This window comes from Scomber japonicus, chromosome 3 (genome assembly GCF_027409825.1).
Source record: "Scomber japonicus isolate fScoJap1 chromosome 3, fScoJap1.pri, whole genome shotgun sequence".
Lineage (NCBI taxonomy): Eukaryota > Metazoa > Chordata > Actinopteri > Scombriformes > Scombridae > Scomber > Scomber japonicus.
The window spans coordinates 14,600,653-14,626,199 of NC_070580.1; the positions used below are offsets into that span (position 1 = coordinate 14,600,653).

Sequence of the window (25,547 nt, forward strand, 5' to 3'; positions counted from 1 at the left end):
TAGGATTTTTCATGCAGGACTTTTACTTGTCATGGAGTGTTTTTACACTGCTGTATTGGTACTTTTACTTAAGTGAAGGATCTGAGTATTTCTTCCATCACTGCCCTCACTGGTCTCAGAATCCATTTGAGACTGAAAAGTTATTTGTCCAAATGAAAGGCTTTAAAGCAAGTTTCTTGTAAGCAATAATTCCACTGTTCTGCCTCTTGTGCCACACACACTATTTATACTGAGATCATGTTGAAAACTGAAGCAATATTTTTATTCAATTAGGTAAGAACAAAAAATGTCCTGTGCAAAATGGGAAATCCATCTCAGCAGCTAAACTGTAGAAGTTGGTCTATATTTCAGTCTCTGTGATAAATCATCTGACTCCGGGTTTGTTTAGTTTGCAGAGGTCGAGGGTCAGCAGGTTAAGAGGCCACAGTCATATGGAAGTGGCCCGCAGGGACATAACTCTCCCTCTCTCAGGGTCACTGACTCAGACTACATCTCTGTGAAGGAGTCGCGTCACGAGTGTCTAGCTCAGGCTGAGTGGGTGTCGACTAAGGCCACAGAGGGCTTCGTAACAATGTTTCAGTTTTAAAGACGAAAAGGTCTTGCGTACAGTTTTGAAGCCACTTTCTCCTTTTCACCAAAAAGTACTGACTTGTCTCTCTGAGAGTGTCCAGTCAAAACTTAAATACATTGTTTTCAATTACCAAAATGACTTTTGGATTTGCATTGGTTCCATCACATTTTCCAAGTTTCTGAAAGACAGTGCAGTCAGTAACTTGGCTGCACAGTAGACCAAAAGTATGGTGATCTAAAATGGATCACCTCTCATTAAGTCCGCTCTGGTCTGAAGAGGGTTCTTCATGACAGCAGAGGCTGCCAGCGAAGGTCAAGTGAGCACTGTAAAGGGATGAAGAAGGAACTTGAGATTACTGACTGATGTACATGATACTAATACGTGGTCCATAGTAAAGTTCACCTCCATCACATACACCTGAACAGGCTATTGTTTGTGTTTAGATAAGAAATAAATGAAGCAGTCATTTGAGTACTGCCCCCTGGTGGAAAATTATTTTTACTGCAAGAATCTGATCTAAGAATCTGATCTCATGTTAATGTGCCAGGAAGTCTAATTGTACAAGGAAAAATGGTCAGAAAGCTTTTGTCATGGAGGAAGCACTGCAATTGCTGTAGATAGTGTCAGAAGGAAATAGAAGAAATCTTCATGACAACTTTTGACTTTTCTACACTCATCTTTGTTTACATTACCATCCAGGCCATAATGTGGGAGCATTTTTAGAAATCTATTTTCTCTCATTATATTTGGCTGCTGGACCTTTAACCTTATAAAGGTTCTTCATTTATCTATAGTTTAATTCACAACAAACGTTATGACATTGTTTTCAAAATGAGCATTAAGTTTACAGCAGCTTCTGTGAACTTGTCATCTTACAGGTTTGAAAAAGCCACGTCGCAAACCTTTTCAAAGGGGTACACGCTGTTCTGAGTTCAGTGTTTTGACCTTTTTCCACACGTGCACACACAGGAGTATGAAGGCGTCGTAAAGCAACACTTTCCAGCATCACAGTCTAGTTTCCAGAGAAACTAGACGAGCGCTGAGTGCTATCTCTCCCCTCTGTGGGTTGATTTTGCTTTGCTGTTGGGAATCGAAAGGCTTTTCGAGGCGAGCCACTGCGAGCAGCCTCCAGTACGTTCTCAGTTCAAAGTTACCACATGGCTGCTAGCTAGAGCTTAGTGAGGCCTACCTGCACACATGCAATGGGCTATATTATTCAAAATTCAAGGTGAGTGAAAGATGAAAAAAACCATAACCACTGTTTGACATATGAAATGGATTTTTCTTTTTCTTTTTTAAATTTATTATAAAGGCAACATGGTTTTGTATTGAAAGTTTGATTGAATTTATTTTCTCTTTCATGCATCGTGACATTACTTCATCAATGCTCAAGAATGGTACCAATTTACATACTACTAATAAAACTACTACTATTACTACTACTACTGCTACTTCTGTCTACATACATGTACATACACAACAACAAATTGCACCTATTAGTCTTTCGGAGGCTTCCCCGATTTTTTTATCCAGATTGAGAATCTAAGGATGGGGCTTTTTTTATGTTGTACAAATTGCTGAGCCTTAAAATAAGGTGATGACCAGAAAAGAGAGGGAGAGTAAACCAGACAGATAGTATGCTTTTGTATATATGGCCATGGTATGCATATTTATGTGCATATCTGAGTGTGCTGTCTATGTGTCAGTGCATGTCTGTGCAAGCATGTGTGTGTACGTGTGTCTAAGCTAGGATGACCTCCTGCATAGTAAAAGCACATTCTTGTTTGTGGACCCCGAGCCTCCTCCTGTTACCCGGAAATCTGTCCGAATGATAACTCCACACATTCCACCAGTCACATTAATGTACTGTGGCATTCCCGCCAGTGACTCCTCTAATGCTGTACACATTATCCACATCAAACTGTCAATATCACAAAGACAGAACAATTACACTTGTGCAACTACAAAACCTGTCGCTGGGTGTTGCTTTTGGTATGCGGGAGTGTCTACACAGCTCTGGAGGCATGCTTAATTATTTGCACCCCTGCCTTTTCCACTCTCTAATCACTGTCTCACTCTCTCCCTATCTTTTCCCTTTTCTTTCATTCTTTTTGGCAATCTGCCCTGCAACCGCTGCTCCCTCCATCACCGTATTGCCTGACTGCATTCCGCTCATTCCTACTGGCTTCCTGTGACTGGAAGAGGAGTGAGCCCTACTGGCCACAAAACTCCACCTTGGAGTCCTACCCATGTATGCCATATGTGTCTTTCCCCCACTTCACTGTCCAGGTTTTCAGTTCTGGGGATTCTGTGTAAAATCGAACCTCTATGAGCAAAGATTTTAAATGATGACTTTTCCACAGCATCTTGCTCATTCATCCATTGTTTTTACTGAAGGGTCAAATGAATCTGAACTTTTATTGTAAAGCTCCAGAGGCCACATTGTTCTGTCCATTAAAAACAGACAGAAAAACTAATGAAGCAGCTACAATTGTTAGATTTCATCTGTGAGACCAACATTTACCTTCCAAGGGATTATAAGGGATTATATATCAAAATGTGGAGACATTAGAGCCAGCAGTAAATCACCAAACAGCTGCACAGATCAGTTCATTAGATCATGTTGTTTCCAGGATGACGATGCAGGACTCAGGCTGCTGCTGTGTGATGACCAACTGGTCTCACCTGGCCAGTGGCCCCACACATCTCTGAAAACATTGAGATTTTGCAGCAGATTTACAAACTGATTTAGATAAACTGACTACATATTGGGAACCTAAATGATCCCACTTGAAAAATAATAGCACTTAAAAATATTAACAGACCTAGAGTGACAATGACAACAGTCTGGCTAAAAATCTCCACCATCGCCCTTGGACATCTCCGTCAGACCATGAGACATACTGGGTAATGTAGGCCCAGCAAGACTCCTCCTCTCTACACCAAAACACTGACAGTTGAAACTGAAAAAAAGGGATACTGAAAACAAACTGACAAATCTTATTTTCAATGCCAAAATTTAACTGCCGCTGATCTTGTGCCATGTTGCACTGCCCTTATGATGACAGAGACCTTGTAGAAATAGTGTGAGGGAGAAAGATAAGAAGGGAGAGCTCAATTGACATCTGATGATGAAGCATTAACAGAAACACAAACTTTGGCACCAACTTAATCAGTCCAGCTCATAAACACTCAAAGTGACCACTAGAAGCAGCCATATTATATTAATATCTATTTTGCATGACAGCTGATCACTTTAAAGCAAAGCTTTCTAAATGTTTCACTCTGTAGCTCAATTTTTTAAAATCAAATGTCAACCGGACAATATTTCAATTAATTACCTGCTATCAATTACTAAATATTTGCATGTACCCCTTAACATCAAAGTACAGGATCCAACTCTAGAGTCACAGGTGGAAGGTAACAACCTACAACTGCTCTGATTGTTGTACTTGAGTTGATTTCTTGAGTACTTTTCAAACTGGGTACTTACCTTTAGCTTTCAGCTCCTATATGTATCATTTCAGAAGTGAATATAAGTGGAATAACATGTGCCATTTTATAATATATTAACAATATTAAAGCTATGATTGTTGGTGATAATATTAAGATTAATAGTGATGTGTTGATAATGGCTCATAAGATTATTTGTGAAGGCCACACCAAAACAGCAAATTAATTTGATTTAAATTGGCATTTTTTATAAAGAAGCTGTTTTGAATGAGCTCATTTCAGGGAAAATGTGGCAACAGTTACCAAGCACACTCTACTCTACTCGCTCTATTTGCAAATAGAGGAGGCTCTGTCTGAAACATGTGCTGTTCAAGATGGAAGATCTGCTATGAAATTCAATTTGCTTGTTCCTATCTCAAATTATTTAGGCCACAGTCAACCCCATGACTTGGGGGATGGACTGTTAAGTCCTGCCAACAGTACAGGGGAAAAGACACACTGTTGTTGAAATTAGACTGAGTGTTGTTGATAGAAATTTTTCTAACTCAGGCCATAATTTCCCCCTTAGGTACACAATTTAACTGAACAACAGCAAACCTCATAGGAGCAGGATCAGCCTGGGTCACATGAAATGAAAAACTGGCTCAGCTCACTGTCTTTTACTAGTTGTATTCTCCCAGATTGGTTTATCTTCATGCATACAGTGATGTGAACTTTTGCACTGGCAGAAGTAGAGACTGAGAGACTGTTCGATATTTGAGAATACACAAGAATCGGCAGCGCTATGCAAAGTAAGAGTTGTTATTATGTTGTTTTGCTGTGCGTGTGTGTGTGTGTGTGTGCCTGAATTTGCACGTATGTGCATCCACAGAAATATAAATGTACCTTTACAACACAATAAAACCAGAAAACTGGCACGTACTTTAACAAAGTACAGTGAAATTAACAAGTTGGCACACGACACAGAGCATCTCACACCAGCGCCAAATGCAGGTTAAGTCAAGAATTCAATAATATTAGGACTTATAAGTATAAAGGGTTTTTTTTTACAGAGTGTGCAGTAGATGAAATGTGGAGTAAAGTGGATTTGAAGCCTTTCTCTCAGGCTAACCTGTGTATGCATATAACTAGCTCCTTTGTCTTACTCTCTGTCCTCATACCAATTGGTGTGCTCATTATTATGATTAAAGTATTTTTAGCTCTTTATAGGCCTGCAGTAAACCAGTTGGCTGACTGAATTCATTGTGTGTTTAGTTTGTATAGACTGTATCTTGAAAACACTGTGTGCATGTGTTTGTGTCCATAAACAAAGTTGATGAACAAAAGTTTATGTGACAGACTTATGTGAGCTGGGTTACATCATCTTAATCATTGTTATATTCTTATAGTGATTTGTGATGTGTCTTTAAAGTTTCAGTGTACTTCTACCTTCTGTGGTACCTGTATTACCATGTTTGGAAGAGGTACAAGTCAGTGCACTTTTGGTACTTAGGTAAGAGTTGAAGTGCTGGTACTTGAGTATACTTGAGTAATGAGGAATTTTGAAATGACAATATTGTACATTTTGATATGATAGTTGTAGTTATTAGTTATGTAGCAAGATATTTGCTTGTCACATTAATATTGCTGAATATTGAAATACTACTTGTATATCTAAAATGTCAACTGTTAAGTAACTATTTTTGCAAAGTATTTTTGACCTTATCTTAAGGGTTTTAGACATTGTAAGACAACCTGAAGCCTCAGACTATGCACTCTGACATTTGATTTGAGAATGTTAGCTTTACTTTTACCTTAATTTTAAATAAGAGCAGGACATTTTCGAATGGCATGGTGATATAGGCCTACTGTGGTGTTGGGTAGACTGGTTTCATTTCAGTCTTATTTTTTTTCTTTGTTATTCCAGATGTAGCCTAAAGCAAAAAGAGCAGAGGCAAAACACACACACACACACACACACACACACACACACACACACAGAGAGAGAGAGAGAGAGACATAGAGAGAGAGACAGAGAGAGAAAGAGAGAGAGAGAGAGAGAGACTTCACTACTTCTGAGACATTTAATTTCCTGGATATTTATCCTAACCTTAACCCTAACCACCATATGCCTAACCCTAACCCTTACCCTGGACTTAACCTAACCCTAAACTAACCTTAACTGAAACCCAGTCTACAACCTAAAATTAATGATTTACTTTAAGGGGGCTCGCTTTTTGTCCCCACAACATGAAGAATAGCCTACCTGGTCCACACACGTCTAGGTCCCTTTTTGGGACATTGACTTACATTCATTTCCTGGGGACTTACCCAAACTGTAACCCTAACCATTACCATAACCACTACTCACCCCCAACCCCTAACCCTTACCCTGACCTTAACCACTGACACAAAAATCAGCTTATTCCCAAAAATGGGGACACGACTTTTGCCCCCAATTCAACAAGTCGCCTTTAGTCTGAAATCAGTCTAGTCAAAAAGCCTGACAGGAACAACAACCCCCCCCACCCAAACACACACACACACACACCTCCCGCCCACAAATACACATATAACACTGACTGGCGCACGCACACACACACACAGCATCCTTAACCAGCTGAGTTCAGCAGATGGAGCCCTCACACCAGCAGCACACGGATGAAAGTGAGACTGCCTGCAAGTTTTATCAGAAGTTTCACTACTGACAGAGAGACACAGTGAGGCAGATAAGTGGAGAGCAGCTCTCGGTGACGGTGGACACACTTTCTCTCTTCAACCATCGAGACATTTTGAGGTTAGCTTACCGTATGTTTATAGCTCTGGCAGCGGCGTCTATGATTTTAATGTCAAGGACCCGCCTGTGAATTGACACAATAACAACACATTTAGTACAAAAAAAAAGACAGCCAGTGACAAGGATGGACGTTTGGACTAAGCTTTTACCTGTCTTTAGTTTTGTCTGACTTGCTCCTGCTACTTTAAACCCGGCTGTCAGCTCTCTGGTGTCGCACAAAATAGAAAATGCGTCGCTTGTGAACTTCACCTCCAACAGGTAGGCGATGTTTGTATGCTATCGTCCATCGGAAAGTAGCATACAAACGCGGTTAAAACGATTATTAACTACTTTTAAAACAGACTTTAACTTTACTCAGTAGCATAAATATCTCGACTGCTACTTTACTGCTTTCTTGTGTTACGGGAACCTATGTGAGCTCATTACTTAATACTTGTTAGCGTGTTTTTCGGTACTGTGAAGTTAAGTTTCAGTTGCCTAACATTTAGCATTAGGCATTTAACACTGATTCAATGTCCTTCTCTTGCCCCCAAACTCAGCAGCAACAGGTGTAAAAGCTCACCTGGCTGAGATTTATAACTGCAGTTAAACAGCAGAGCAGTGTGCTGATGTATTTTCTCCTTTTGCTATTAAGAAAATGTAATGTAGCATTTTAAAGTCCCCTCTTTTTCCAAAATCAGAGGAAGTGTATACATGGTTTGCGGTAATGACATTGCAGTCTGAATTAGTAAATAGCTAATTACCTGCCTGAACTAATAGCTGTTAGTAACATGAGGTGCACAGGTAATTATCCTAATCTGACAGGTGAAAAGACTATTTTAAGGTGATAAGTAATGCAAATGATTGATGTAATTATGGTATTAAGGCCTCATTGTGAGTGCTAGTGTAGAGTTTCCTACTGGATGTATTTTTGCCCATAACGTCATTGAAATGTTTGACTCATTCACTACTAGGCAACAAATGTTTGGTTGTTTGATGGACCACTGGGTGGGCAGCTGTGTTTAAGTGTGTCTGCTGTATTATGACAGAAAATCACATAAAATTGTTAGATCCCACCCAAGCCCCTTCAGTGCCTTGAAAATGAAAACACACACACATATGTATACATTATTCCACGCATGTGTGTGTATATGTATGTGTATATGTATATATTCTCATGTGTCCAGGTTCTCTCTCTGGACAGGATGAGGTCATAGCCTTAGTGCTGTTGTGGGGATTCAGTTACATTAGTTTCATGTTGGCCATGCCAAAGGAATCGACACCACCTACACTCCTGTGCCGCCTTTCTGTTGCCTTTCCCTCACTCCTTCATTCCTTTCTTCACATCATCTCAGATAACTAGCAGGGAGCGTTATTGCTTTGAATGGGTAAATGCCCGTGAGTGTGCATGGTTGTCCCTGCAGCACGCAAACACTGTACACAGGCATGTAAACGTATCACTGAATAAACACTTTGATCATAATAACTAGGCTTTTATTCTTCATGAACAGTGTCACCTTACCTGAACTGTTGATCACAAAGGCTCCTTTGCTCTGGGAGTTGTGACAGCTTATGGGTTTGTCACAGCTGTAAACACTGAACAGACCTCATATGTCTGATGGTTAAAGTGAAACTTTGGAGAATTATGGGTTTCATTGGTTTCCCACTCACAGTGACAATGTGTAATTGTCTGCTGCTTTAATATTGTAAACTGATTATGTTGGTCGGGCAGAACAAACAATTGGAAAATATTACTGTGGGCTCATATTAAGTTGTGGTATTTTTCAACAATTTTCTGGCATTAATCATTTAAAAATAATCAGCAGATGAATTGATAACAAAAATAATGAGTAGCTGCAACCATAGTCTGCATTTTGGTGTTTTCATGTTTTTTTTTCTTTCCGCGCATAAAGACATTTGGATGTCAGCTGCAGTCGCATCTTTCCTGCCGCAATCATCAGTAGCCACCAATCATGCAAAAGATGAGGCAACGATGTTTGTTTCGAGCATTTTCTAAACATTGAGCTCACCGTGTGGTTTGACTCAGGGTAACAGGTGGAGATGTGTCATAGTTGTTCTGGTTTTCTTTGAGTTTCATTACGAGTTCGGCATAATGTTTTATTCGTCCATTAACATTGAATGAAATTAAGATTCAGAGTCTCAAATGCATACCTGCATGTGGAAATAGAACTGTAATCATTTATAATAATAATAATTGATTATTATCTGCCATTTATATAATTTTGTCTTTAAAATGACAAATTCCCATTATGATTTTACACAGTTCAAGATAATGATTAACAAATAATCATATAAAAAGGTTCCTCTTATTTAACTGTTAACTTATTGACTAATTGATTGGTTGTGTCAGCTCTAGATGAGACACATATTAACAGTGTGTTAACACTAATCCTGCTGTATGGGATACCTGCAGATCCTACAGGTTTACTCTTTGTCATATGTCACTGGTGCTTTATTCTATCATTCCCATTTTCTCTTTCTGTTTTAATTAGTGCTTTTTTAAAATACAAAAGCAAAACAAAACAATGTATTGGGGTCCAGTCAAAAGCACTTATTCTGTCACATCATGAAGGAAAAAGACATACATTTCCTCATGTGCTCTGTCAATGACCCTTAATTTTCTTTTTCTCCTTTCTTAATGAAACTTTCACTTTCTTAAAATAATATTAATCAGTTTGCCTTTTTCAAATTACATTGATTACATAACTAATAATGTTTTGAGAAGAATGAAATGTTGCTGTGTTGGTTGTTTCTTACAGTAATCTTGGAGTCTCCAGGGATCCCAGACAGTTGCACATCCTTGTATGTTAAATATGTCGACATGATGAGGGTTAAAAGTTCACTGCATTGTTTTATTTGCATGCTGCATGAATGACTGAGATGACAAGTAAGGGACCTTCCACCACTTGTTCCACCCCAGTTAAATAAGCTAAACCAACTTTTACATTTATAGTAAGGAGCACAGGTCATCATCAGGTATCCATTTTGGGTGTACCTTTGTGCTGCAGGATAGTTGTGAAAGTGAATATCAACCTTTTCCCAGGACAGATAACCTTTAAAAGTCCCCAGTGTTTTCCCAGTGTGAGCCACAGCAGTGCACTGACAATAGGCACAGTGTTCTGGACCGGCCAGAGCCCCAGATCACATTTCCTGTTCCTGATTTAAGATCAACTCAGCTGACTGCTGATACACTCTGCTCCTCAAAAACACAGCAACAGGACTATCGCTGTATTTGTGTATTGTGTGTGTCTGTGTGTGTGCGTGTGTGTGTGTGTGTGTGTGTGTGTGTGTCTGTGTGTCTGTGTGTGCGTGTGTGTATCTATTGAGCAAAAGATGTAGAGTACCAAGAAAATCAACAAAGTTCAAACAAAGACAGTAACTTTGTCAAAAGCAACAGAAGACAGTAACCTGGTTCATATTGACTGCAGGGTGTATTTGAAACAAAGAAGCCTTTCTGTGTAAATAGCCGTCTTACAGAGTGTGCAATAACAGACTGATACACATTATACTGTAGACACATAGGTGACTCATTGCATTGTAGGAAGTGGGCACGAAAACCTGTTCTCTCTCAGTCAAATAATTTTCATCGTCATGTTGTGCATTGGGTTGGGTTTTACATGTAAAACACAAATACATGGCAGTATGTCTCTGTGTGTGTGTGTGTGTCTGTGTGTGTGTGTGTGTGTGTGTGTGTGTGTGTGTGTGTGTGTGTGTGTGTGTGTGTGTGTGTGTGTGGAGGCCTCATTCCCTCAGGTAACATCTGGTAATATCGAGGCCACACAGCAGAAATGGATGTTTGTGGGTGGAGATTAAGTGCACAGTCCACTGACCTGAATTGGTCTAGGCTTAGATCAGCCACTGTTTCTTTTGAAGTACGTAAAGGAAGTCAGCTGATGGTCTTGTCAGGTGTTCATTTGCATAATTGATGGCAGTGTTAATGTGATCATTTGTATGTGGTACGTCTGAATGAGGATGTACGTAGCGTGTTACATCTCTCAGCTATGAATGATTAATACCTGCCAGGTCTTAAACGCATCAGTGTCACTACTTACAACACATAGTCTGCGTGTCCTCGGGGCAAAAGAAAAGTTTCAGTCTCATGCCAACCTTATGACAGCGCGCCGGGACAAATTTAGCTGTTTTCCCCTCCAAAAAAGACGACCTTTTGGAACCCACAGGAGAAATGATGAACCATTTTAACAATTGTCAGTCTGTTTGGTCTGTGAGAAATTGAGTCGGAGAATCACACTAAAGGGCATGCTAGCTTGTGATACTGTCTCATATACACACAACTCCACAGTGAGCCGGCGACCCCTCACCTTATTCCCGCGATGCCTCAGGGACACAATATCAAGAGAGGTCTTATAGCTCTCTGACATCTGACCTTTGGGTTGATGAGAGTGGCAGGAACAGTACAAAACACTTCTGACAGAGTATGAGAGAAACAAAGAAAAGACTACTGTAGACGATGAAGGAATCTCATATTTACTTGTGCTGTTATTCTGTTGATTGTCAAGTGTAGTAATGTATATGGCATAATAAGCACTTACTTTATAGGCCTCTAATTGCAATTGTTAGAAAATGCCAAGCATCCAATTATGATGTATAGGCTGCATATTTCTGGCATGAGAAATGTTTTTGGCAAGCATTCCTCTCATTTAGTTATTGAAAAATGTATAGCTGAAATGATGGGTTAATTGATCAATTAGCTAATTGACAGAAAGATAATCTGCAACAGTATTGATAACTGAATAATCGTTTGAGTGATTTTCAAGCACGACCGGAAAACATTTTCTGTTTCCAGCTTCTTAAATGGTTTATCTTCGTGTTGTTTACTGTTGTTTGGACAAGACAATTTAAAGTAGAAGAAATTGTGGTTAACATTTTCTGAAACTTTTTTTAGCAAAACAAATACCAAACTATTAATGGATTAATCATCAAGTAATTCATAAATAATATAAACATCATCAGATGTAGTCATTAAAAAATAGATGACCTATATTAAGGCTAAGTTAAATGGACAAAAAAATCTATGTACTGCAATGTCTGTTTGTATATTTATCTATATTTACTGTATGCTGATACCAATCATCAGATATTATCAGCTCACACATAGTTGTCAGCTGTGGTAAACACGTTCTCGCTCCACATCCATGTACCTAAAACAAGGCTCAAGTTATTGACAGCCACTTGCACACACGCCATACACATACAAACGCATGTGTGGGCAATTGGGATTGCTATTAATACACCTACAAGTGCACACACTTGCCACACACACAAAAACAAGTGGTGTCATGCTATTAATATGCCAACAGCAACATACAAACTCAGTGACCACAAACACACATGTGCACTTGCATGATCACGCACAATAACACAAGTGTATACTGACAGGTGACACTAAAAATAAACTGGCACGGCTGCATATACTGAATATTGCACAAAGAGCCACAGTGTTCCTTCAAAAGAAACAAATGGGCACTATTAATACACTGGCACCAACACACAACGGCACTGATACACAGCTACACACGCATCGGTTCGCTCAACTGTCACACATGCAGATCCTACTTATGCAAACACAAAGACCTGCTGTGTACACTCAAAAGAAACAACTGCAAGCTATTAATATCTTGGCACGTATAGGATGGACCCACAAAAGCGCGCACACACACACACACACACACATACACACATATGGATGCACACATAAGGAGATTGATACTCCAGCTGCTCGGAAGCAGAGGGACAGAATGTCCCCAACAGCTGTGGATTCCTCCAAACGTAAGGTCGGGGGGGCAGGAGGCGAGGAGGGGAGGGAGAAACACGGAGGCGTAGGTGGCGGGCAGGAGGAACTGCTGAAGGTGGACAACATGGTCATAAAATTGCACTTTTTTGTGTTAGACTGGGTGTAAACTTAATGAATTTACACTAAGCAGATGTTGACGTGCTGGATATCTTGAAACAATGTTATTTGTTTACATTTCACTTGACGCTGTGCTCACTGAACTTCTGCTCTTTCTGCTTTGCTGCTCATCTAACCAGGCAGAAACCTCGAGCCTGCTGCCACTGTTTACACATACAAATAGTAACTAGCACTTAACCTGATGTGTGACTTCCATCCAATACCATCGTGGTCTTCACTCCAGCCTAACAATAAACAAAGCACATTTAAGGGCTGCGGCGTGGATATAAATACTGCTGAAGGACATCTGTAACTCTCATGCTTCAGAAATGAGCCAATGAAGCCATTCAACCAAAATAGCAGCTTCTGCTTGCCTAAATGAACCAAGAGGATGTTATGGTGCAGACTAACTTTAGAAACAGGAAGTCGCTGTTTCTGTGCGAGCGAGTGTCTTATGTGTGTGTGTGTGTGTGTGTGTGTGTGCATGCAGGTGTGTGTGTGTGTGTGTGTGTGTGTATGTGTTTGTCAGCACCCCAGTGTGTAGCTGCAGAAGGCCCACAGAAAGAGGATGATGGTTGTGAAACGAATATGCTATTACAGAAACCAGAAGTTTGTCTCCTGCCTATTTTTAGAACCACAACTATCAAATGAGAGACAGAAGCACGCACACAGATCTTATCTAGATGCAGTTCTCCTTATATTTTTTAAATGTTACAGATTTGATCCTAACATTTATTTCAGTTTTAAAATATATACCCAGCATTATTTAGCACATTTGATAAATAGCACCCCTTAGATGACTAGAAATACCTAAAGTACCATTGCACTGCTGGGTTCTTTTTTTTTGATGTGATGTTGAAACATGTACTGTAAATGTCCTCTTTCAGTGAACTCTGGGTAAGATGATAGGAAGTAATCAGCACATTTTGAAACGCTTCAGGGTGAAAGTAGAAGAAACCTGAAGCTGTTAAGTTGGCTGGTTGAATTCATAATGCAGTGACTGAGCTGGTTTTGTCTCCTGTCATGTAGTGAGTCACGTGCTAATGTCACAGCTTTAGTGTCAGCGCTAAAACTCTGGTTTGAGAGCAGATGAGACAAAATGTTTGTTTTGAAAAATGGCCTGTTCTTTAAAACTGCAGAGTGACACAGAAAGATTTAGTGACTGTAACTGTGTGTCTCTAAGAAGACATTTAGTCTCCCAAAGAGAACAGTATTCAGATACATGCTTGCTGTGGCCTGTTCTTTGCTGTATTCTCTGTGTAAAAATATACCGCAGGTGTTTCTTTTCTGTTTAGATGAGAAGCAAGACTGACTTCCTGATCATTTCCTTTCTCTCAGGGGAGCTGACTTGTTTGGTGTGTGTGTGTGTGTGTGTGTGTGTGTGTGTGTGTGTGTGTGTGTGTGTGTGTGTGCGTGGACGTGCGTGTGCATGTGCAAATGTGAAAGAACGAGAGAAAGAGAGAGAGAGAGAGAATATGTAGATGATTTGACTTCCCATCACCACCACCACCACACCACCAGCACCATCATCCCACCCCTCCACCCCTTCTGTAATGGTCAGATTTCCTTTGAAAACACATTCAGTATTCAGTATTATTCTACTGCAACTCATACATCCTGTTGTACCTTTCACATATTTTATTTTTATTGCAGTAAAAAAAAACAAAAAAACATCCAAAGCTAAAAAAAAACAAAAAAAACAATTCCCACGAACTTCAGTGGTTTTACATACCGTGACACGGACATGAACGAGCTGCAAGTGGGATGTGTCGAAATACTTCTCTCTGTCTCTCTGGGAAGTTTTTGTCTGATGTGTCACGGCTTCCTAAACTTACCTGGCAAGGTTGGATTCCAGTGACGCAGGAAAACTGCAGAGCAAGAAGCGTGTAAATTGCAGGCATAATTTTTTACAGCAGGCATGTCATTTTGTGTTTCCCTGCATGAAATAATCCTGCGCCAAAAATTGGAGTTCTCACATAAAAGCTTATTTTTCTTTTTGAGTTTTTCTCTCTTACACATACAGAAAACATGAAGACCTCTGGCTGTCCCCATGAACGACTGCTGTTATTATGAACTCTGTATTGGGCTGTCGAACAGGATAACAGAACTGAAACCACTTTGCTTAAACTGCTAGATATTATCTTGTACTTTAAGTAGTTCTGGTCTTATTAACTCCCTGCCTGTTTTTTCATGTTCTACTGTGTGTAAGTCTTACTTGACCTGCAGTAATAAGAGCGTGGGAGTGTTTTCTTCTTCATAGGAATTCTGTCAACCTGAAACGCTTTCACAGCCATGATTATTTCTCTCTCTCTCTGGCTGAGTCAGTCTTGCTGTTGGGAATTAGGGCCAAATAAAGCTGCCTGGCTCTGTATGGCTCAGACAGGAGGGAAATTCAGTGGAGGTGTGACTTGTTTGCAGCCTGCATATGGAGATTTTCTTTGTTGTTGTTTTTTTTTTTTTTGGTTTGGCTGTTTAGTTGCATTGCTGATAGTTAAATGTTATTATGTCTCTTGTGGAATTGTGTTGAGCTTTATTCAAGCCACTCCATTTTCACAGAGCTGCTCTTAATTGTAACAGCAGATATTGAAGAGCATGTAAAAACTGTGTCTTCTTGCCTTTTGGTTTTATACATGTGTCTATAGGGCCTAATCAGTGTAGTTGGTCTGGTCATGTAATCTCTTCTCCATTCCTGTAACTAATAATTGTGATACAGATATGTTTTAACTAGGGGACTGTGATGTGCAGGGCAGAGTTGTTACTGTGTTACAGCGTTATCCACAGCAGTTAATGTAGTTCAGCAGGGTATGCCAGTAAAGAAACGGCCCTTTACAGGAATTATATGAGTAATGTTGAGTAATATTTTGGGTTGCAGTCATTTAGGCGTAAGGGTTCAGTAAATTTCCATGTCCTTCCCTCCCTCCTGCTGTCCCTCTCTACCCCAGAGGCAGCAAGGTGTCTCCTTCCATACTGTATCTGTTTTGGCTTTTGTATCATTATCGAAACATTCCTCATCATGTTTATTGGTTTTAGGTGTCAGTCGCATTGACACGTGAAAACAGTATCAAGTTATCTGTGAGCTTGCATATGTTTTTGTTGTGTCAGTATATGATGCCTTACAAAAGTCAATAATAACTTCAGGCTCATGGTTTATCACCACAGTTATCATTAGCCGTCCTGTTTGTTATATAGGTCATACAGTAAGGACATATCGTGCCACGTATGTTACAGTTAAAGCAATTGTGGTGGTAAAAAAAAAGGTTGCACTACATATTTACAACAGCCTCTGGATTATATGAATGGATCAAAACTGTTTCTCATTCCCCTGCGCTTATAAAAAAAAAAACCCAAAAAACATATGTCTTTTGTTAAGACACTGAGTTTTGGTTCAATTGTCTCACCGGTGCTAAATTTAGCTTTTTATTTCTTTAATTTTAGTAAAACCTGGAAGGGAGATGACAGATTGATGTACCTGACCCAAATGCCTTGACCACACAATGTTCACATCCACTCCACGCCCCGTTTCCTTCATTCTTTCTCTCTTATGCGCCCCCTCCAACTCCAACACACACAAACGCCCCTCTCCTCTGCTTTCTTGAATGCAGTGTTGGACAATGGCCAGTTCACTCGAGGCAGGAAGACTTGAATGAAATGAAATATGACTGGCGAACGTGCAGAGTTCAAGTACAAGTACACATCTGGGCATACACTTATGCCAAATAAACTGAGTGCACTCTTCGTCGTGTTTATGTTGAGCACAAACAGTCGATGACGCTCCAATTGTTCAAGGGCTGTTTCTATGAATATCTGTTTTAAACATACTTCCTCAAGTAACCTTTTGTGTTACAAACTGGACACCCTAAATATTACTACCAAATCTAAGAGATGTATCCCATATCTATCTAATTGTATATGTATGTAGTGTTCAAATGACATTGTGATGTGGTTATTGGACAAAAGTCACATAAAAGAAGCAAAGTAGATATCCTTTAAGTAACAGTACAACAGAAATATTCAATTATATGATATCAACCTGTAAACATCGATTATGCAATGTTTGCCTTTAATACTGTGATGTGCTTCTCTTTTTCTGTCTCTTTCTCTCTCTAGTGGATGTGATCATCAGCAATCAGGTTTTATTACCCAAAAGTTGGGAGCAGCCCATGGACCTCAGTGTCACCCAGCGGTTGGTACACCCAGGCCCAGATTCGGCCATGCTGGCCCCCCACCCTCCCTTCTTCCTGGGACACCTCTCCTCTCAGCATTGCTCCCAGTTTTCCCAACAGCACTTGCAGGTAACGACAAATGTGAACATCAGAAGAAAAACCCTCTTGAGCCAGTAGAGGTGGAGGGTGAGGAAGGGAAGCTTCAGCAGTGATAGAAAGTAAAAATGAAAATGACATTTCTGCATAACCCTTACCCTAAAACCAAAAGACAGACTGACAGTGGTGGATAGAGTGATTGGTGCTGTACTCTTACTGTGATTTTATATTTCTTTAGTCTAAACATTTTCAGTTATATAGAGGTATGTGTTGCCTTGTGAGAGACTGTGGCAGCAATGATATGTTTGTCTCTTTCAGTCTCACCTATTCACAGCCCAGGCTGATTAGACTGGTCAGTGTTAATATCTCTCTTTCCTTTTCAGTATAACATTGAACAAAGGCAAAGAGAGATGGAGGACGAGAAAAGAGAAGAGCTGCAACAGCTGATACGAAAGAGTAAAAATGAGCAAAGTGAGTATTTCTTCATACTGTAATGTGTTTTTGTAGATTCTCTGAAAGACCATTAGGTTGTTGACGTGCTCTTCATCTGAGTCATAGAACCGTATGTTTCAATAAAAAGGGGGGGATTTCCAACAGTACTGTGGTGTATTCTCAGATTCCAAGGAAATCGTACTCATATCAAACCAGCAAGCCTGTTTCAGGAAACACTGTGAGCTGTTTTTATTTTTTACCATGTAGAGGAAATGAAGATAGCATAAAAGAAAGTGACAAATATCCTGGATCCTACTTTTGAAGTTCTCTCAGTGCTTATTGAGACTGCAGCAATAAGAACCTTGTTGTGAAAAACAGTTATTAAAACACATTTTCTCATTATTTATATATTAGCCCCACTCTTAGAATATGAATAGAAAGCTTAGAATAGAATAGTAATTATACCCTTGCTTGGTGCATTAAAAACGCAATACAACGTAGTCTCACTCAACCACACAACACAAGTCAAGCAACACAGCGCTGCCATCTCACATGACTGAAGTCTCTGTTCCTGATGGAGTGACTTTATTGACCGGCAGGTGCTATAGCCAGTCCTCTGGTGAGGCAGAAACTTCGGGAACATATAATCATGAAGAACCAGCCCACCCATGATAGAATCACTCCCAACCACAGTAGTCCTACATCAGGATACAGGTGAGTGAGGCCCTGATCTAAGATTATTGATTTCCGACTTTTATGATTGTGACATTTCTTTGTTATAATACTGCCCCTTTAATTGCTATATGGGATTTAAATAAAAGCAATTAACTGAAAGAAAATACCTTATTAAACTAAATCCTCTCACACCCACTGATCTGTTATTGTTTTGGTTACCAAGGCTACCGGTGCCAGACATGTCACCAAAGCCTCAGGTCACACCTTCTGACCAGCGAAAGGACCTCCCCCTTCGCAGGACAGGTGAGTTGACTGTGGCTGTTTGTGTGTGTGTGTGTGTGTGATTGGGGTTCCCGCCCTGAGGTTAAAATTGTGCAGGTGATTTTCCACTTCAGATTTGTTTTGTTACGATGTGCTCTGTGTAATTTGAGCAAGACTCAAAGTCATCTGACTGCATACCTCCGAGGGATATTTTGTTCAGTGTGATCTTTTACAGTATCTCAGTAAACTGTCATTACATTACATATGAGTTCGATATGAATGAGCATACTCAGGAGTGTACTTTCCATCAACAAGGAAAAAAGTCATTAAGCACCAGGCCTGCAGGGCCAGAGAGAGAGACTCAACAGTCATAAAAACAACAGTTGACAATAAGACACAAAGACCAAAGCAGTTACATAACATCATCTAAGGTATGTGTAAAATGAACTGCGTGAGAGTCTAGAGCAGATTTCCTTCACCGTGTGAATTAGAATGGGAGTGGTTTCATCTTCCTGTAGGTCTCAGCAGGCACACTCACCATTCAAAATGCCATTATTTATTTGCGTTGCCCTAGAACCTTGGGTGCCAGCACACACACATATCCTCCAGTGCTTTTTTTGGCCCAGCGACAACACAAAGCTGCCTTTTATGTGCTCTGAGCCAGCCACTGATTGATTGTTTTGTTTGGGCTTATTGAAGCCTGAGCAATGTAAACATGGAACTTTTTTTATGCCATTAACCAGGGTTGAGGCTTTTGCTTTGTTCAGCTGTGCGGCAGATTGCTTTAACTGGGTTTTGTTATGGAAATTGAGTGAATCATTATAGTTCATGCATTACCAAGTGGGTGCAGTCTTGCAGATGTACTGTACAAGATGTATAAGACAGCAGTCAGTTTATCATCAAGCAGCAAGTTTATGAGCGATATGTATGTATTTCCTTTTTATGAGACCTCGGGGGGATAATTACGTTCATGTTCAGGTGTGCATATGCTTCTTGGTGTATTGTGTGTGTGCATATGTTTCTTCGTGTATTCATTCGTATTCGTGTGTGTGCAGTCTCTGAGCCCACTCTGAAGTGGAAGTTAAAGAAGCTCATCACTACAAGGCCAAACCCGCTGCAGCGTAAGATTAGTGCCCCTCCCGCTGTCAAGCACAGGACAGAAACTCTGGGTAGGGTATCTACATTTAGCAGGATCACTCTCATGATCTTCTGCTTCTCTCTTATTTTGCACTGCTCTTTTAGCTATTTCAAGTTAATGTTGCTTTGATGTGCCATTTCCATCTGTGTTACTTGTACAACATGACACACTTCAATGGTGTATTTTTAGCAACACACATCCTGTAATAGAATACTTCACTGACACAATTTGATTCATTTTCCAATTTGTTATGTGTTATCTTTTGTTGCTGTATGAATACATTTGTTCTGACTGTGTTGGCTGTCACAAGTTGAAATGAGTGTATCGATTCTGTCACCCAGAGTCCTCTCCAAGCAGAAACAGCACCCCATTATCAGGGTGCAGCTCACCCAACGACAGCCTCCATTCGGACAACGGTGCGCTCCCAGTGGCCCACGAGGTACATTTACATTATTGTAATGGGTAAAGATGTTAACTTCCATGCATCTCTATCTTCCATTCCAAAAACCTGGTAGACATTATTTACCTATATGGATTCATTTTAAATATCTTTCTTTTCTAAAAAATGAAACTAAGAATGAAACAGTAAAGTCCTACAACACCTGCAGTCTATATAGTTACAGAGCAGTCCATGATCACAAGGTGTTTCCCTGTGATATTACCTCTACTCTTTAAAGGACAACATTTGAATGTTAATGAGGTGTTTTCATGCTGTACAGCAATGTTTCCCAATGCTTTAAACAAGGAGATTTGAGAAGGTCAGATGGCCCATTGTACAAAAACACCTGTAACCAGATCACTCGTTATCTAATTAAAACATTCATATAAATTCATTTTCTATTCACTTTACTAAGCTTTTTTTCTTTGCTGGTTACAATAGCAGCTTTTAACACAGTCTTACATGAAAACCTTTTTAACAGAATCACATTTATAACTTCTGTGAAGGTTCCTCACTCTAAACTCAGACCAATCTCTTAATATATGGTATTAAGGAAAGAACTTTTTTAAGGAAATGTGTGTGTTTATGTTTTTATGTTGAAAATGGTTGATATGATCATTTATATGTGACTATCTGCACTGATAAACTTTCTGATCAAACTTTTATGCCTCGTTCAGGCACAGAGGTTGCTGCTGAAGGATGGTAGTTTGGCCCACTTCACTTTGCCTCCCAACCCAACTGCCATGCCCAACATCACTGCTGGGCTGCCTGCACATGTAAGCAATGATACTTACTTGTGTCTAACCCTTCTATCACAATATTTTATTGACTGGCTTATTCAGTTTTATCTCACAACAAAAACTACAAACAATTTCCCGAATCATTAACCAATTTATGAATCTATCTAAAAAGACTAAATGTCTAAAATAGAGCCTGCAGACTTGAACAGTTATAGAAACATGTGGTATAGTCAGGCTTTCACTTCCCTCTTGATCTCTGTGTTACTTTCATATCTTGTGAATCAGTCATGTGTTACTGTACTCATCTAATGATATTGTTAATGGGTTTGTGAAGACATACATTGCAAACATTTTGTCATTTGTGTGATCTGTACAGAGCCCTTCTGGTGACATTTGACCAAAAAAAACAACATTAAAGGACGCCCTCATTCATTAATTCATTAGCCTGACCGATTGAATGAAGTCCCTCATAACAATGGTTAATATTTACAAGTGTGTTGGGTGAATGTAAACATATATGTGCTCAGGGACCTATTTGTTATGGTATCACTCCAGCTGGTGAATGATGAAATCTATGACATCCCCTAGATCAGCATATTCTTTAAGCCGATGCATTTTGAGCAGCCGAATTAAGTGTCTCTTGCTAAGAAGTACTCCATGTCTAACCGCAAGTGACTTGATTGTAATTCATTCCTGCATTACAATAAAAGGAAATCAGTTCAAAGTTGTCCATGTTTACGGAGCCTCAGCAACAATCAACAGTATCTTCATGGAAATGACAACAATAATTAACTTGTGGCCACGCATTATTATCTCATGGCCACGAGATAATCAACGCATGGCCACACGTTGATTATCTCATAGTATCCCATAGCCACGCATTATTTTATTTTTTTCAAATGTCACCAAAGGGGCTCCATGGATCTGCAACCATGATGAGTCTCTTAATTCCAGCATTGTCTTACCATCGTCTCTCGTTTATTGTTCTCTTGTCTCCTCTCTGCCCAGGCTGACCTGCGACTAGCCAGGCCTCTGGCAGTATCTGCTCTGCCTCAAGTCTACCTGCCTCTGGAAGGAAGCAGTCCAGCCCTGGCTCAGCGCTTGCAGCCGGTGCTCATACTGGAACCACATACCGGGCTGGTGCACTCACAGCTTGTCTCCCGTGAGTTGTTACTGTAAATGTGTTGCACTACAGATACAGAAATATCTCAATGCTTGAGGCTATGCACATATACATAACACATGCAGATACTTACACAAAAGAACAAGTATACCGTACATGCACATTGTAATAATCTTAGCTATGGAGTAACTTTAATGGACTGAGCGTAAGCTTTTATCTTGTCATTTGACAACAAGAAGTGATGTCATTCATGTAGGTATTTCACCTTTTTTGTTAGTAGCACATGTGTAAGTTTTGGGCAGTCTATAGTATCTATAGTGCAAATTTGTTTAAAAATTAGTATAAAATTGTTGTTGCAGTACTTTATTTGCATTTCAGGTGGTATGCTTAATAATAGGAAATACTTGTACCTGTAAGAGAGACATTACCAAATATGTTGATGCACGCTTATTTTTTGGTAGTAGTGAAGAAACTGTTTAAAGGTTTAATTCAATTCCAATTTTGAAAAAGAAAATATAGTAAAATGCCACCCACAAAGTTGGATCCAGACCTTTGACCACTACATCGACTAGAAGTCAACAGTTGTGTCGTTGAGGTTTTGAATCTGTCTGCCCATGAATAGATAGATTTGTTTGAGTCAGCATGCTCACAGGATTAAAGCATTTATCATCAGGCACCCATCTTTGTGCCTAATTTCTACAAGGCTGATGGGATTATACGGCTCGCCACAAGCCATGGAAAGAGCCCTTTTTTAAAAAAGTTGAAATCCTACCGTGTATTACCAACATAAGAACCATAAACTTTATGAACTTGGTGATCTGTTGTTTGAGCTTAAATCTGCAAAAGAAGATAGATACCTACCTGACTTGATCTTCTTAGATACAGCAAGAGGAATCATCCCAGGTGTGGAGAGTGCCCTTTTCATTAGCAAGAAAAATTGGATGGGTCATTGCTGGCGATGAGTGTTTCAGTGGAGTTTAAACTCCTAATGCTGTAACTACCTTTTAAAACATGCTCCCTGGATAATGTCATCCAAGTCACCTCTTCTTTTGTGATAATGTTGTCAGAGGTAAGGAAGATTTCAGTCAGGAATTCAAGCAGTCTGTCAGTGAATGAAGATATACTAGGTTTTAATGCACCATAATAAAACCATTTGGGTAGAACAGTATTCCAGAGAGGGACCACTATTTGCAACTTGGATTAAGGAATATGCAGTTAATGGACAAGGGATTTGTTAGAGATGATATAGTTAGTTAGATGACTCCCCTAGCTTTTCACCAGCCAAAGGAAGGCCTCTAAAATAATCAACGTATTGCATACCATATGTCACTGTGGCAAAAGGAAACCACCGTGACAGATTGTTTGGGTTCATGCAAAGAATTTTAAAGAACCATCATGATGAGTTGTCACTACTATGAGAAGAAAGAACAGTAAGCCTGGTACTTGTCTATCATACCCAGAAAAACCTGGTTTGACCGCATGTCAATGAATGATATCGTGCTTCCAGGGCTCAATCTCAGCAGTCCTCAGGGTGTCCTTATCATGTTGGGAAGGAACGTGACAATCCGACTGATATTCAGCCAATTTTTTGTTAGCAAAGAAAACAGGAATGTGCCACTCATCAACAACATGATGGATTACCATATGCACATCCATGTGTTTTGCGACTGCCCATTGCCGGCTGTCACTGGACTACAGAGAGCAGAAGTCACTATATAGTTTGGAACAACACTGTACTGTACAGAATTAGCTGAAGTGGTTAAACAGTGCATAGTATTTTGACACTGACTGGTTATTTATACAAGTCATGAAGATTTGACATCAGTGTGAATAAATGTGTACAGAGAATTAAGCCGTCCAGCTTACCAGACCAGTGCAGATATGTTCCCACAGAGACCAATCCACCAGACCATGCTACAAGACCTGTACTAGCAGGACAGCTAGAGAGCACCAACTAGCTGGACCAATTTCTTTTGTGCTTAAGCTTGAGCAGTTCAGCATCAAAAAAAAATTCCTTTCAGCTGATCAATCCAACCACAGATCCTCAAACTCCATTCCAAGGACACAGCCATCTTGACCAAGGTTTCAGTAAGGCAACTAAGCACTAGGTGCTTTGATTATTTCTCTTCATGGCATGTGTTTGCAAAGGCCTTAGAGAAACTACGACATATTTGCATTTAAACAAAGTGAGATTTGCCTACAAGTTGTTCTCTGAAGCTCCAGACCTTTGCAGATGAACCCTTGACATATGTATGGTGGCATGTTTTGGGGCCTTGTGTAATCATCAGAGTCACTGCTGAAGGGGTGACAGTCATTAAAGGTGACTGTCCCAACAACAAAAGATTGACAGTACTACCTGTATGATCACAAGAACTGTCTAAATGACCTCATTGACTTAAATAGTGCAGGTTGGAAAACTGCACTGCACAGATTTTTCCTCATCAAGGCACTTCCAAAATAACTGTGGTCAGACAATAGCACCAGCTTGATTGGTGTTTCCAAGGACTTGCACCTGAACATGCTGTTGAGACTGATGTGGAGAACCACCATTTCACTCAAAAATGTACTTGGGTCTTCACACGTAAGGCAGTTGGAAACGTATAGTAGTTCTCACATACCAACCTGCTTACATTACATAAACGCATTCTGGTCAAGGTGGCACAGAAAGTATTTTGGGGTACTCTTCAAAACAGACAGATGATAAGAAGAAAACCAAATATTATGTCCCCCTCCACTTAAAAATATGTTTTCCTTCTTTTTCCTAGAGTTGGACGTTTGAGTTTGACTGTAGAGAATGATGAATGTGCAGAGTTTGATAGCAGAATGCTGTTTTCACATTCATCTGCTGAAAGTGGAAAGTTTCTCTGAGCTCATTGAAAATCCAATTTTAGTGGGTGGGCCTGTGAGCATGATTTGGGACATCGCAAATAGTTTTGAAGCCATTTCTGGTCCAATATTCAACTTAAAAAAGTGTGATGGGGAAACCTGAAGCTTCCAGTGCACATACACTGAGAATGGACTCTACAGTGGAGTAACAGACAGCTTGTATCCGGCAGTTAAACTTCTGAAATGAAATATATTTGCATATTTATAGATTCTGAAATTGTAATGAGGGAGAAAGAGGTATAGGTGTAGGATTTAGTTTATTTTGATACTTATACTTATTTAATAAGATTATTGAACTTTTTTAATGGAAGAAAATGACACAGCACAGTGTTTTACATCTTAAAACATGTATGGAAGGAATCTTTAAAGAAGGTGGTTTTGCTGAAAGATAAACACACAAGAAGAAATTGTCAAATGCTAATTAAGGCCTTTCCAAATAAAGATGGTTAATTGAGGAACTTGGAAGTACCATGACATCCCACAAACCCTACAGGACTTACTTTAGACCTGTTTCCTAAAGTCAAATTTAGTTTTGATACAGAGGAAGTGATGGGAGGGACTTACTGTGAAGTATAGTCTTTTATTTTGTTTTTTCTGAAATCAGGAAGAGATGTCATTCATGTAGGAAGTTGTTTCTTAGTCACATATGCTTTTTTGAGTTTGAGTAATAGTAATCACCCTTCACTTCCCTTCCTGTGAAATTGACAGTGTGTGAATTTTTCTTTATGAACGTGTTAGCACCTATTATACACACACATAATATATTTACATATTGAAATTAGATAGCTTATTTCAGTCTCAGTTATTTGCCTTGGAGATGTTTCTTACCTGTGTCTGCAAGAGTAGCATTACCAGTTATTTTATGTATACTTATATTTGTAGTTTT

General features: G+C 39.7%; 1 protein-coding gene across 1 annotated transcript in view; it reads left to right on the forward strand.

The window, feature by feature from the left end:
- The window catches only part of LOC128355793 (histone deacetylase 7-like), a 45,793-nt gene that overhangs the window by 1,626 nt on the left and 18,620 nt on the right, over window positions 1-25,547 (forward strand). The window contains exons 2-9 of the mRNA XM_053316146.1: window positions 16,816-17,000; window positions 17,351-17,438; window positions 17,999-18,113; window positions 18,298-18,377; window positions 19,391-19,504; window positions 19,815-19,912; window positions 20,590-20,688; window positions 21,661-21,814. Of these exons, the coding sequence (XP_053172121.1) occupies window positions 16,816-17,000; window positions 17,351-17,438; window positions 17,999-18,113; window positions 18,298-18,377; window positions 19,391-19,504; window positions 19,815-19,912; window positions 20,590-20,688; window positions 21,661-21,814 (933 nt within the window). The remainder of the gene's footprint in view (window positions 1-16,815; window positions 17,001-17,350; window positions 17,439-17,998; window positions 18,114-18,297; window positions 18,378-19,390; window positions 19,505-19,814; window positions 19,913-20,589; window positions 20,689-21,660; window positions 21,815-25,547) is intronic.